The following is a 14,158-nucleotide window of genomic DNA, read 5'->3' as shown; positions in this document are numbered from 1 at the left end:
CCAGCCACTAGTCAAATTGATGAGCTCCATATTCAATAAGAAACTTTGTCTCAAAAAAACATAAAAATAAAGTGGAGGGCTGGCAAGATGTCATTCACTGCACAAGCCTAGGGTTCTGATGTAAAGCTAGAAGAGAACTGACTCCAAAAGATTGTCCTCTGATCTTCACATAAGTGCTGTGACATGCACACACCCACACCCACATACAATAATATAGTTTAAAAAATAATAAACATATACATGCACTTGCATGTTGGGGACCTCTGTTGTGTAAAGTAGAAGTTTCTCCATGTCCGGATAGCTCACGATCTCGGAGCCATATGCAGAGACTCCTTTCACAGCAGGGTGCCTTCCCGGCATTTTTCCTGACTCCTTTGTGAAGTAGCAGCCACAGGAATGTAGCCTCTGGCTCTGTAACTATTAGGCTTTCCTGTGTGATTTTCAAGCAGTTTGGCAGCCTGGCGGGAGCCCATTTCCACACGCAAATGAGGCATCCCCAAAGTACCTATCAGCTGAAGCTTTTACCACTACCCCCATGGTATAAAGTTCCCTGATTCCCCTCAATAATTGAAGGAGCTGGATCACTCTGGGACACTGAGGCTTGGAGCCACGCAGAGCCATTGAATAAAGAGCTGTAACACTGAGTCTGACTGAGCTGAGTCTTGTCTCACTGCCTACGATCCAGCCTTCCCGGGAAGAGCTGTCTTTCCGTCACCGACTCATGGATCCCACTCTCTTGCGTGATCCAGCGGCTGGTGGATTTCGCATCTTGAGGAAAGTGCACGGGTGAAATTAGGGCGGGACTCGGCTGGGCAAAGCCCCAGCAGCAGAGAGCCACGGAAGACGCAGGGAAGCAGCGGAGAAGCAGAGACTCGCTGCCAAAACAGAGACGCGGAGCCGCGGTGCTGCGAGACCTTCAGCACCTCAAGCGGCGGACAGCGACGCGGGACCCGCGCCGCGACTCTCCAGGTGTGCGCGGGGGTACCCACGCACCCCACACCTGGCGCCCAGCGCACCCCATACTTGCATGAATGTGTATTCATGCACTCACATATATTTGCACACACACAAACATGTACACATATACAACACACACACACACACACACACATCTATGTAGGGCTGGAGAGATGGCTGAGTGGTTAAGAGCACTGGCTGCTCTTGTACAGGACCTGTGTTTAGTTCCCAGCACCTACATGACAGTTGTAACTTCAGTTTCAGGGGACCTGACACCCTCTTCTGGCCTCCATGGGCACTGCACACATGGTGTACTTACATACATGCAGACAGAACACTCATGCACATAAAATAAAATTTTTTAATATTTTATTTATTTTTATTTTATGTGTATGAGTGTATTGCCTGCAATGCATGTAAGTGCATCCATGTCATGCAATGCTGCAGAGGTCAGAAGAGAGCTTCGGAATCCCCTGGAACTAGAGTTAAGGATTGCTTGCAGCCACCATGTGGGTGCTGGAAATGGAACCCAGGTCCTCCACAAGAGCAGTCAGTGCTCTTAACTGCTGAGCCATCTCTCCAGCCCCATAAAATAAAATTTTAAAAGCTAGGGTCCTGATGTAAAGAGGTCAAGGCCAGCCTGATGAGTTCCAGGCAAGATGGGGCTACAGGGAGACCCTGTCTTAAAAAAAAAAAAAAAAAAAAAAAAAAAAAGACCAAAAATATAAATAAATAAATGTACACAATAAAAGATTTGCTCACCTACATAAACTGAAGCATATTCTAATTTCCTTACGAAGTTTCCTTATAAATCAAGAAAAATGTGAACAAGAAAAAACTCTTCAATAATCTAGATTAAAAATATTTTGTAAAAAAGGTCAAGACACTGACAAGGCCTAAGAAAGCTGATTTCCACACAATTTGTAGAATTTCTATTTTCCCTAATACTTCCAGAACTTTGGAGCTTTAAAGAATTTTCCAGCTCTGGATCCTCCTTTATATAGAAACTGCTGCAGTGATTTCCTCGCTGCACATGTGCATGAACTCCACTTCCAGTCAATTATTTGGCCAATGACAGAAACCTTTCACTAACTTAAAGCAAAATAGTACACAGCAAAATAAATAAATAAATAAGTAAATAAATAAATAAGTAAATAAATAAATAAATAAATAAGTAAATAAATAAATTCAATCAAGTTTGGGAAGGTTGAAGCAGGAGACTGCTAATTTAAAGCCAGAATAAATAAATAAATAAGTAAATAAATAAATAAGTAAATAAATAAATAAGTAAATAAATAAATAAATAAATAAATAACTGCATGGGTAGCAATAATGCAAAGGCACTCATTCAGTCAGAAGAGATTACCTTAAACCCACTTCCAGAGTCAAAAACCATATAAGTAGATGACTATGCATCTTAAATGTAGTCTGAACCCCCTTGTGAGCTTTCTGCATTTGCTATTTCTCATTTCTTTCTTCAATTCTTTCTTGATCCTGCTCCAATCAAGCTCCCCACTCTACACACAATAGTGATTAACTCACCAATGACCTCCATACAGCTAAGTCAATGGTAAGGTCACAGTCCTTACCTCACTTGAGCTATCAAGAGCATCTGACAGTTTGAGCCTTCATGTAATCTAAGAATTTTCTTCACTTAGTTTCCAAAACATTACATCCACCTGATTTTTTTTCCTTCCACTTCACTGGCTGATCCTAACTTAATGGACCCTCATCTCTGTAACATGAAATTGCCCCTGGGCTCAACATAAACTTTTCTATCTATGATGCTCCACTTGGAACTCCATTTGATTCATGGCTTTAAATAGCATCTATATGCCAAGCATGCCTGAATATGTATGTCTAGCTAATAATGTCAAGATGCATGTGTGCATAGAGTACTTATATCTCATAATGGTTTAAAAAGTACCTCCAACTTAGCACATCCCAAACTGAACTCTTCATCACTTCTGCCAAACCTCCTATTGTTTTTAACTGTCTGTAAATAATTTGGTGCTCCCAATGGTTCAAGCCAAAACCCCTGGAATCATGGTTTACTTCTCTTCCTTGCTCTCATACTAGATCTACCAGCAAATCCCATCCGCCTTGTATTCAAAATATATATCCATAATCTGGCTTCTTACCTTTCATCCCATCCTTTCGTCTTTTCCTGTCTTTTTCCTCCCTATCCTTCCGAACACAAAGAAGCCTGCTTCTGAGACAGCAGAGCAATGAGGCTGATGGGGTTTTATACATAGTCATCTGCACCAATGTGCCTGGTATCCAAAGAAACAGTATGGTGGGGGAGAGCAAGTTGCCTGGTGTAGGTAGCAATATGCCCTAGTCTCCAATGAAATGGAGTTAGTAGGAGGGAGAACAGATTGGCAGATGGAAGAGACAGCCTGAGTAGTTAGGAGAGTGATTACATTTAACAATATGTTAAATGATGAAGCAAATGATTTTGTATATCTAAAATAACTGGAGCAAGAGTTCTCACTGCTTAAGGGAGGATTTTAAAACAAGGATAGGGAAAGACTAAAAAAACTACAAGGTGTTAGATTGAAATTATTAGAAAATGAACTTTTTTAAAAAATGTATACATATACAGCCAGGCATAGTGGCACATACCTATAATCCTGGTACTTATAAGGCAGTGGAAGGAGAATCTCTACAAGTTCCAGGCCACCCTAGGCTACATTGCTAGTTCCAGGTTGGCCTGGGCTACAGAATGACAACTGTCTCAGAATGAATGGAGAGAGGAGAGAGAGAGGGAGAGAGAGAGAGAGAGAGAGAGAGAGAGAGATCATTATAGATGTCTATACAAGTATACATATAGACAGGCATACATTTGTTTCCTAGTTCTGTCTGCTGGGAGGTTTTTGCATAATGACATCCCAGTAGCAATGAAAATAATGTGCTCAGATACTGGATGCTAAATACCATCTTCCACTAAATAGAAGTCCACTAAGGGGTGTGTTGGAGAAATGGCTGATTGCAAGGTACAGAAAGTACAAAACAAGTCTGGAAAACTTTGATGTATTAAAAAACAAGGACATTCTCAGCAAAAGGTAAGAACATAATCAAGAATGCTGCAGGCATGGCTCACTGGTAGCACTCTTGCTTAGCATGCGCAAGGTCCTGAGTTTGCTCTCCAGTACCCACACACACACACAAAGAACATGTCAAACGACCAAAGGCATGTATATGAATGGATTCCCAGTGATCAAATCTGAGAACATCTGATCATTAAAATAATAGTATAAGTTCACAATACATTAAGATAAAAAGGAATCAATGAATTCAGATGGAAGAAAGGAGAAGAAGGAGGGAGGGAGGGAGGGAGGGAAGGAGGAATGGAGGGAAGGAGGAATGGAGGGAGGGAGAGAAGGAGGGAGGGAGAGGATGAGGGAGGGAGAGGAGGGAGGGAGAAAAGGAGGGAGAGAAGGAGGGAGGGAAAGAGGGCTCTTTCTAACAACCTAAGTATTGCTTGGGAATTAATAAATCTAAGACAGGATTGGGGCTGAAGAGATGACTCAGCGATTAAGAGCACTGGCTGTTCTTGAAGAAGACCCAGGTTTAAATCCCAGCACCTACATGACAGCTAACAACTGTCCATAACTCCAGTTCCAGGGGATCCGATGCTCTCTTCTGTTCTCTGTCGGCACTGCATGACACAGGTACACTTACATACATGCAGGCATAACACTCATACACATAAAAAATAAATGAATAAAAAAAATTTTTTTAAGTGCCAGGCATGGTGGCGCACGCCTTTAATCTCAGCACTCAGGAAGCAGAGGCAGACTGACCCTCTGTGAGCTCAAGGCCAGCCTGGTCTATACAGTGAGTTCCAGGCCAGCTGGGCTACAGGGAGACCCTGTCTCACAAATACAAAAAGTAAATCAATCAATCAATCAATCAATCAATAAATAAATCTAAAACAGATAATTCCCATTAGAGAGGCAGTTGATTTAGGCTGGCATACTCAATGAGGTTAGGGATAGGGATGGGTATTAATAACAGAATATTGATATCATATTATCTCCCCCTAAATATTAATAAAAATACAAAGAAACTGACTTCACAGTGGAGAAACCTGACAGATGGCACTTTAACTATTGTCATGTGACCAAGCACTTGGGATGGCTAGCATCAGATGCCTCAACATGTGATAGTAAGAAAAGAGAAGAGCACAGCATCAGGTCTCTAGCATGTTTACCATGGATGCATGACCGGAGTCTGGTCACAAAGACACAGTGGATAGATTCATTTTATGACTATCTCTAACATAAAAGGGCATCAAGGACATTGCAGATAGGAAAAGACAAAGGAGGTATTCCAGATTGAAGGGCCCAATGAGACACACACACACACAAAAAAAAAAACAACAAAAAAAAAAACAATGTGTCTGCAGGAGGGATTCTAGACTAGAATGGAAACTAACCTTTGAGACAGATGGCAAAATTTAAATAGTCTCTGAAGTGAATAGCAGTGTTATAACAATTTTTATTTCCTAATTGGAAGAAACACATTGCAATAACATAGGAAAGATTGGGGGGGAGTTGCTTGCTGTTTTCTGAATGTAATATATACTGTAGTACTTAAGGGTGATAGATCAGGGAGCAAGAAGAGAGAAAGAAAATCGGACAACTCTAACATAATTTAAAAACTGAGGAATCTGAATGAAGAGCATGCAAGTGTTCATTGTAGTGTTCTTAAAACTATAGATTTGAAATTATTTCAGAATTTCAGAACATGTGTATGTAGATGGACACAGTGGCACAGGTCTACCTTCCCAGCTATTTGGGAAGCTGAGGCAGCAGGATGATTTGAGTCCACTAGCTTGAGACCAACTTAAACAACACAGCAAAATCCTGATTCAAAAGAGGTGTACCTATGTGTATATGCATATGTATCCATCCACGACTGCCATTATAGCTCTGAGGATACCTACAGAAGCCTCCAAAGAGTCCCCCTGCTTCTGCCACTGCCCTCTGGCAGACTCTGTTCAATAGAGCAGCTAAGCAAGGCTATAAAAACAAAAGTTGGGGGTGGGGATGTAGCTCAGTTGGTAGAATGCAACATACATTAAGCCCTGGGTTCAATCCCCAGCTCCACATAAACCAGGCATGGCACATACCTGTAATCTTAGAACTCAGGAAGAAGGACGGAAATTAGAAGTTAAGGTTATACTCATCTACACAAAAGTTCAATGCCAGCCTGAGCTATATAAAACCCTACTGAAAACAATAAAAGCAAACAAGTAAATAAACAAAAGGATGGCAAGACATAGTGACACATGCCTATAATCCAGCACTCAAGAGGCAAAGGCAGGAGGATCAAGAATTTGAAGTTTACATAGCAAGACCCTTTTAAGCCTGTTGAGGGGCTGGGGACATAGCTTAGTTGGTAAGAGTGCAGCAGGTACAAAGCCCTGGATTCAATCCCCATATGCCTATAATCCCAGCACAAGGGAAAGTAAGCAGGGGAATTGTGAGTTTAGGGTCATCCTCCATCCTCAGCTATATAGTGAATTGGAAACCAGCCTGGACTATATGAGACACCATCTCAAAACAAACAAAAAACAGAGGGGAAAATGTTAAAAAGAGAAATTCAGTCAAAAATATATAAAGGCAGTCCTGAAAGATTACAATATAGCTGAAAAGCCCCTATCACCTAGTGGCATCAGAGCCATCATAATGTCTTGCAATGATGCATACTCAGGTATTTGTGATGATGATGGTGTAAACAGCCTACCTTGTGGTAAAGCTCACATAAGTATACAATTATATAAAGTATACACATAATTCTTCATAGCGATCAGCAACTATGTTACTAGTGTAGAATTTGCTATAGTATACTTTTTATCCTTATTTTAGTATGGTACGTTCCCTCTACTTACAAAAAAAGCTTATAGCAAAACCCTGTGCCATGTTACACTGGCAGACATTGTACATTTACTGTGTCTCAACTGCATCATTTTCTCTTGTATTTGACTTAATCTCAGACTGTTTTTGTTCATAAAAGCCATAGGAGCCATAAGATATACCACAATATACTTATACCATACACTCTAAGTGTGTAATAGACTACACAATCTAGGTTTTATAAGCACCTTCCACACTATGATGGTCACACAGTACACCTCTCAAATGTGTCCCTTGTTGTGTTACATGACTGTATTTAACACAATTTAAAGAAAGAACTCTGTGATCTGCTTAGAACTATAAATATTGCCATGTGCTCATGCTCTTTAAAAATAAACATCCCTTGTTCTTAAGAAATGTGGCAACGTATTTAGGAGTTTCACATTATCTGTCTACATTTCAGGTGGGGAAGGAGAGGAGGAAGTGTGAGTAGCACTGAGACACAAAGGAAATGGGGAAGGATATTAACATCTGGTACATCGAGATAAGGGAAATAGAGATACCAATGTACTGATCTTTCAACTTCTGTAGTTAAAAAAAAACTGAAAGTAGGTTGATAAGTAGACTTCTATATTTATAAACTATTTCAGAACACTCCATTAGAAACTAGTAGCACAAATTACTCTAAAGTATTACAATCTACTGCCTATTCCTATATGCTTTTGACAAATTCCACACTACTAATATTTAGACTTCCCTCAACATGTAAACTACAATTATAAACTATGGAAGATACTATTTTTGGGGGGTTCTCAGCACACTTTTCTACCTCACCTCCCTTCACCTTGATCATTTATTTATTTGTTTGCTCCTTAAAAGGACCTCCTCTCTGCCAGTGATCTTTCTTTTTACCCTATCTTGGCCTCCCCTGATCATAACCCTAAGTTTTATTCCTAGTAAGATGAAAAATGGGGGAAAGGAGGGCAGCAAGATCACTAAGAGGGTATGGCCCTTGCCATCATGCCTGAAGACTTGAATTTGATCCCTAAGGACCTACATGGTGGAGAGAACCAACTCCTGAAGGTAGTCTTCTGACTTCCACACACAAGCCCCCCCACACACAAATAAATAAATAAATAAATAAATAAATAATAGACATAAAAGAAGAAAACTGGAGTCGCCACTGAATATGAACTCTTAAGGAATTCCTCTGGGGGAAAACAAGAAGAAAAAGAAAAGGAGAAGGGGGAGATGTGGTGACAGCAAGAAGGGAAGTAACATCTAAAGAGGGTTTTTGAGTTTTTTCTCTCCTCTAAATTGAAGAAGTGAACTACATGTTTGTTTGCTGGTAGAGATGGGAGAAATGATGCTGTATGAAGCAGAAGGAAAAACAGCTTGAGCAACATTCTTGAATAAAGCAGGAGGGAGCACAAGCACACATAGAAAGCTGACTTCTATCTAGGAAAAGGCCATCTTTAGCATCAAAAGAGAAAGCAAATGTTCCAGTAGGTGAGAAGCTAAGGCAGTGAGAGACTGTAGAAGTTCTGAGTCAGTGCATGAAGAGGAGGTGATGGAGGCGGAAGAGAGGCTGTTTTACAGAACAATCATCAGAGTGAGAGGGTGACATCAAAGAAATATCTAAGAATCGTGACAGCAGCAATGTTGGAGAATCTAAGATAGGAGCCAAATTTTTCAGAAAGTGAGAGTGACTAAAGGATCAGTAGATCACAGCAATGGAAAGAGGCGGAAGACAATACACTGGGACAAAATGAGATACTTTTAGAGAGCAGGAAAGGAGATTGATCAGGACGTGTCAAGGAAAGGACAAAGGAGACACTGCTGCTATCTTCAGAGGTACTGTGGTGAAAAGGCTTTGAGAATCAGCCAGTGCTCATCAGGACTTTGAGGGAAGCGGTATCATCAGGGGATCATCGGGTTTTGGTTAGTGCAAGAAAAGGGAGCGAACCTTTACAGAAGCTAAACAGAAAGGAAACCACATAGCAAGAAGCGCTTGTCCTCATACATATTTCGTATATGGCTTTAAAAGAACAGTGTCTTCACAAATGCAAGTAAGGGGGTGGAGGAAGAGACAACAGGACAAATAAAAGGTAGCGAATACGCATAGAGAAAGATGCTCAACAACACTATATATCAGAAAATTGCAAATTATACAAGATACCACCACACACCCAATAAAACGGCTCAACTCCAAACACTGACAGCATCAAATGTGTTGAAAAGATAGAAACATTTATTCATTTCTGGTGGAGACACAAAATAAATAATACAACCACTATGGATGATCTGAAAACTTAAGTCCACACAAAAACCTACACACTAACATTTATGGCAATCTTATATATAATTGCCAAAACTTAGAACCAGCCAAAATATCCTTCAATAAGTAAATTATAGCACACAAACTGTGTACTATAAACTGAATTGTATCCTCCTAAGACTTGTATGTTGAAGTCGTAATCCCCAATATAATTATATACAGAAACAGGGTCTGGAGACCCTGTCTTGAAAGAGAGAGAGAGAGAGAGAGAGAGAGAGAGAGAGAGAGAGAGAATTGACAGGAGGTCATCAATTTTAACAAAAAATATCACACTAATATAAAATGTTACCAACAGAGGAAATGGTAGGGAAGAAAGAAGAAATATGTGTTATTATATGCACTATCTGCACAATTACTCTATCAGTCTAATATTATACTTTCTTAAAAGATTAAGTACTAGGGCTGGAGAGATGACTCAGTGGTTAAGACCACTGGCTGCTCTTGCAGAGAACCTGGGTTCAGTTCCCAGCACCCCCATGGCAGCTAACAACCATCTATAACTCCAGTTCCAGTGGTGACCTCTGTGGACACTTCATGACACAGGCGCACTTACATACATGCAAACAATATACTCATTCACATAAAAAATAAAAATAAATAAAATATTAAAAAATTAACAAAAATAAAGAGATTAAGTACTATATTAAATATAATTTGAGAGATGAAGGAGAACTGATGAAGGTTGGAGGCCACACTGGGCTACTTAGCAAGACCTTGCACCAAAAGACCTAACAACGACAACAATAATGAGGGCCAGATATGGTACCACATGCCTAAAATCCTAGCATTCAGGAGGCTAAGGCAGGAAGCTCATCCTGACTGTAACCTGGACTACACAACAAGATCCTGTCTTTAAAAAAAAAAAGAAAAAAGAAAATCAACTAAATAAATAAGCAAATGTAAGAAATAATAAAATATTTCTGTGTGAAATCAAATTTCCATAAGCTTTTCCTAGAACACAGCTGTTCTCATTCATTTACATCCTCTATGGCAGCTCTTTCACTACAACAACAGGATGGCTGCTACAGAGACCGCAGAATCACAGTGCCTAAAATATCCACTATCTGGACCTTCTCAAAACTGTTTACAGATGCCCGCTCTAAATTTCATTCTCAAGTTTAGAAAATAAATAAAAGCACATCCTATCATAAGTTAGGCTGAGATAGTCACTTCCTTTAAAGCATTCAAAGTTGTTAGAATTGTAAGAAATAGCAATTACATAATCTGATTTTTAAAATTCAACTAGACCTTTTTCTTTATTTTCTTTTTTTTGGGGGGGGGCGGTATTTTTTGAGACAGGATCTCCCTGTAGCCCCAGCTGGCCTGGAACTCACTATATAGACCAGGATGGCCTTGAACTCACAGAGATCCGCCTGCCTCTGCCTCCTGAGTGCCTCCAAGGCATGCACCACCACACCCAGCTGCTTCTAATATTTTTAAAATATCAAGTACATCAGTAAAATAACTGAACATCCAAAACAGCAACTCCTACAGAATTCATTGTTATTGAGAAACCCTAGCAGATAGTAGTGTCAAACTCTAGTGCTTGCAAAAGCTACCCTACCTACTAGACGGCCAAGGAATAAATGTATTCAACCAAGAGAAGACTGTTGACAATTTGAAAAGGGAAACATGAAAAACAATGGGAAATGGGCATACTCAAGAGGGGCAGAGCAGAATACCTAAGGAGTCAATCTACTGCAAAGAACTGAGGGCTTTGTTAAAGAATTTAACAAAAGGAAAATGCAGCCAGTTAGTATCAGAATGCAAGACAAAATAAAACTAGCAGGAAATGTATCACAGTTAGTTTAAGAAATACCATAAAAGGGGCTGGAGAGATGGCTCATCAGTTAAGAGCACTGGCTGCTCTTGCAAAGGACCTGGGTTCAATTCCCAGCACCCATATGATGGCTAACAACCATCCAAAACTCCAGTTCCAGGAGATCCAATGCCCTCTTCTGACTCTGTGGGCATTGCATGACATGGGTACACTTACACACATGCAGGCAATACACTCATACACATAAAATAAATATAATAAAATATTTAAAAATTAAAATTAAAAGAAAATACCATAAAAATGTAATAGTCAATTAGTTAAGAAAACAAATCACAACTACCCAGCATATTGAAGTAGACTTCCTAAGAGCTGAGGCATCTTAGGAAGAATCTAACCTTTAGAAATTAGGAAACCATTACAGAGTTGAAAGACCAAGAAGTACAGGCTTTGAAGTTAGACAACCCTCTTTCTGGTCTCACTTTTACCACTCACTACCTCTAAGACTCTGAGCACACATTCTCCCAGCCTCGATTTTCACATCTATAAAATGGCAGTACCTCATCAGACTGTTGTGAAAATTAAAATAATTGCATTTAAAGTGCTTAGCAGGATGCCTGACAAAAATAAAGTCCTAAACAAGTGGTAACTGTTACTATGACTAATGTATGTGCCTTGGGAAAATGCACTGGGGATGAAAAATCTAAACTATTCCAGAAAGTCTTAGAAAAGCTACCCAAAGAATTAAATAAATCTCCCATAAACTATAATTTTAGAGAAGATCTGCCACTGTAAAATTAAATGAGGACATCCAATACATGGAAGTCAGTGTTCACTCACATGCTACGGTGGAGTGTTGATACAAGAGAGAAAAATGCCATTCTGGGTCCCGGCAAACTATAGGCTCATTATAGCATCCTTCTAGGCAACTACAGAATCCCAATTTAATCCTGGATCCCATTAATACTATGACTTCCTATCAAGAGAGGAATAACAAAATCTAAACGTTTAGATGACAGCTTCTCCACTGACATCACTACCCTCGATTCCATTCTTCCTGGACACCAAAACAAAGCACGATATACTTAACAAGAAAATTCAAAGCTCTGTTTGGACAGCAGTCTGGATTCTATCAGCTCATATCACTGTTAAACCTAGTAATCAGGAACGCAAGGTCAGGCGCCTGGGTGCTTTGCTTCTCTGCCAATTTGGTGATCAATCTGTAACCAACAGTGAAAGCTGAAGGATGGGGACTTTTTTTTTCTGTGTATTTCAACCATTTTCTCAGGCATACAATGAGCGCGTACACACACACACACACACACACACACACACACACACACACTTCTCCCCTCCACTCCGCCCACATCCCACAGTCTGAGAAAATAGCTTGGAGCCTTTTGGGGCGGCCACAGTCATCCTGGTGAGTTATGGTCCCTCAAGGTCACCAGGAATAAACGGTGGAAAACGACAGCAATTCCGATTAAGACATGTCACTCTCGCCGTGGCACAAGCCCAACGGCTCTGCGAGTGTCTCCCACGACCTGCAACGAGTGGCCTCGCTCCCTAGCAAGGTTCACCCACACCTGTCACTACCGCCGGGCGGAAGTGGAGAAGAAAATCTCGTGGACGCGGACCCGAGTACGTTCGCAGATTCCACTCACCCCAGTCTTCATCAGGTCCGTGAGGAAGCACCGGACTAAAAGGGGAGTCCATCCCGCCGGCCACACCAGCCGGCTCCCCCGAAACACAAACCCTCAGCCTTGGAACTGAGTAGTAGCTGAGACGGAGGCAGCCAGCGGACAAAATACACCGGAACGCAGACGGACGGTGGCCGAGGGAAGACAAACTTCCTCACCGCACGAGGGATTTATGGAAATATGCCAAGGAGACGTCAGCGAATAAGCGAAATAGACGTCTCAGTGAATATTTATTTCCCTGTGGGGATTTCAGCACTTTCTGTCCCGCTGGGGGCTGTTTCTTTTTTTTGGGGGGGGGGGACGCGTGGAGGAAGGCAAGCTACTCTGCTTCAGTTAAACAAAATGTGTTGATAATATTAAAGTGAAAAGACTCCTTTCTGAACGTAGTGGTTTGTTCCTTGGTTGTGCTTCTTAATACTACGACGTAGATTGCGCAGAACAAAATTAAAGACTGACTTTCTGTCCCGCTGGGGGCTGTTTCTTTTTTTTGGGGGGGGGGGACGCGTGGAGGAAGGCAAGCTACTCTGCTTCAGTTAAACAAAATGTGTTGATAATATTAAAGTGAAAAGACTCCTTTCTGAACGTAGTGGTTTGTTCCTTGGTTGTGCTTCTTAATACTACGACGTAGATTGCGCAGAACAAAATTAAAGACTGACACTAAACCTGATTTAATTTATACGAATAATTTCTTAACGCTGTAAAAATTCTCCACGTACACAAGTGAACGAAAGACAATTTTCTACAGGATTGAAGGTAAGCAGTGTTATAAAGAATACTTAAACAAAGCCTACCTTTAAACAAATTTAAATAAAGCAAACATATACGATAAACTCTCCTTGTCCATACTTATCTCCTAAAGATGAATTTCTAAAGCCACTTGCAGTAGTTGTCAGTCTTTTTATTACTAAAATTCAAAATTTGAAATATTCTTAAGAGAAAATCACACTCATCGCGAATTCCAAACGAAAATTTAAATAGAGTTTGATGAAATAATTTCAAGAACGGAAGCTAGTAATGTTTCTTTTTCAGTTTCACTCCATTCAGTGGCCGGTGACTATTTTAAATTCGGTACGCGGATGCATGAACGAGGATCCCTTTAGGACCAAGAGGAATCCTTCCCGTGGTTACAAACAAAACAGAAATGTTTCCCAGAATCCTCCCAACTACCCGTGACTGGATATTACTACAGATTGCAGAATACAAGAAAGTGCCAGGAGCAAAGTCAGGTCAAAGTTTATGAATTCGAGCTAATAAGATGGCTCAGTGGGCAAAGTGCTTGACCCGCCGGTGACTATTTTAAATTCGGTATGCGGATGCATGAACGAGGATCCCTTTAGGACCAAGAGGAATCCTTCCCGTGATTACAAACAAAACAGAAATGTTTCCCAGAATCCTCCCAACTACCCGTGACTGGGTATTACTACAGATTGCAGAATACAGGAAAATGCCAGGAGCAAAGTCAGGTCAAAGTTTATGAATTCGAGCTGATAAGATGGCTCAGTGGGCAAAGTGCTTGACCCGC

General features: G+C 40.6%; 1 protein-coding gene across 2 annotated transcripts in view; it reads right to left on the bottom strand.

Moving 5' to 3' along the window:
- Atf6 (activating transcription factor 6) overlaps positions 1-12,765 on the bottom strand; it is a 235,063-nt gene extending 222,298 nt beyond the window's left edge. Inside the window, exon 1 of one of the 2 annotated variants that reach the window (XM_029554067.1) lies at positions 12,601-12,765. In XM_029554067.1, the coding sequence (XP_029409927.1) occupies positions 12,601-12,652 (52 nt within the window). In that variant the 5' untranslated portion in view covers positions 12,653-12,765. The remainder of the gene's footprint in view (positions 1-12,600) is intronic. The other variant, XM_029554066.1, reaches the window with a different exon arrangement.
- Between the last annotated feature and the right edge of the window lie 1,393 nt (positions 12,766-14,158).

The sequence above is a fragment of the Nannospalax galili genome, unplaced genomic scaffold (assembly GCF_000622305.1).
Source record: "Nannospalax galili isolate Female #2095 unplaced genomic scaffold, S.galili_v1.0 scaffold884, whole genome shotgun sequence".
Taxonomy (NCBI): domain Eukaryota; kingdom Metazoa; phylum Chordata; class Mammalia; order Rodentia; family Spalacidae; genus Nannospalax; species Nannospalax galili.
The sequence above is the reverse complement of the archived record's forward strand: the minus strand, read 5'-3'. Positions and strand labels throughout refer to the sequence as shown.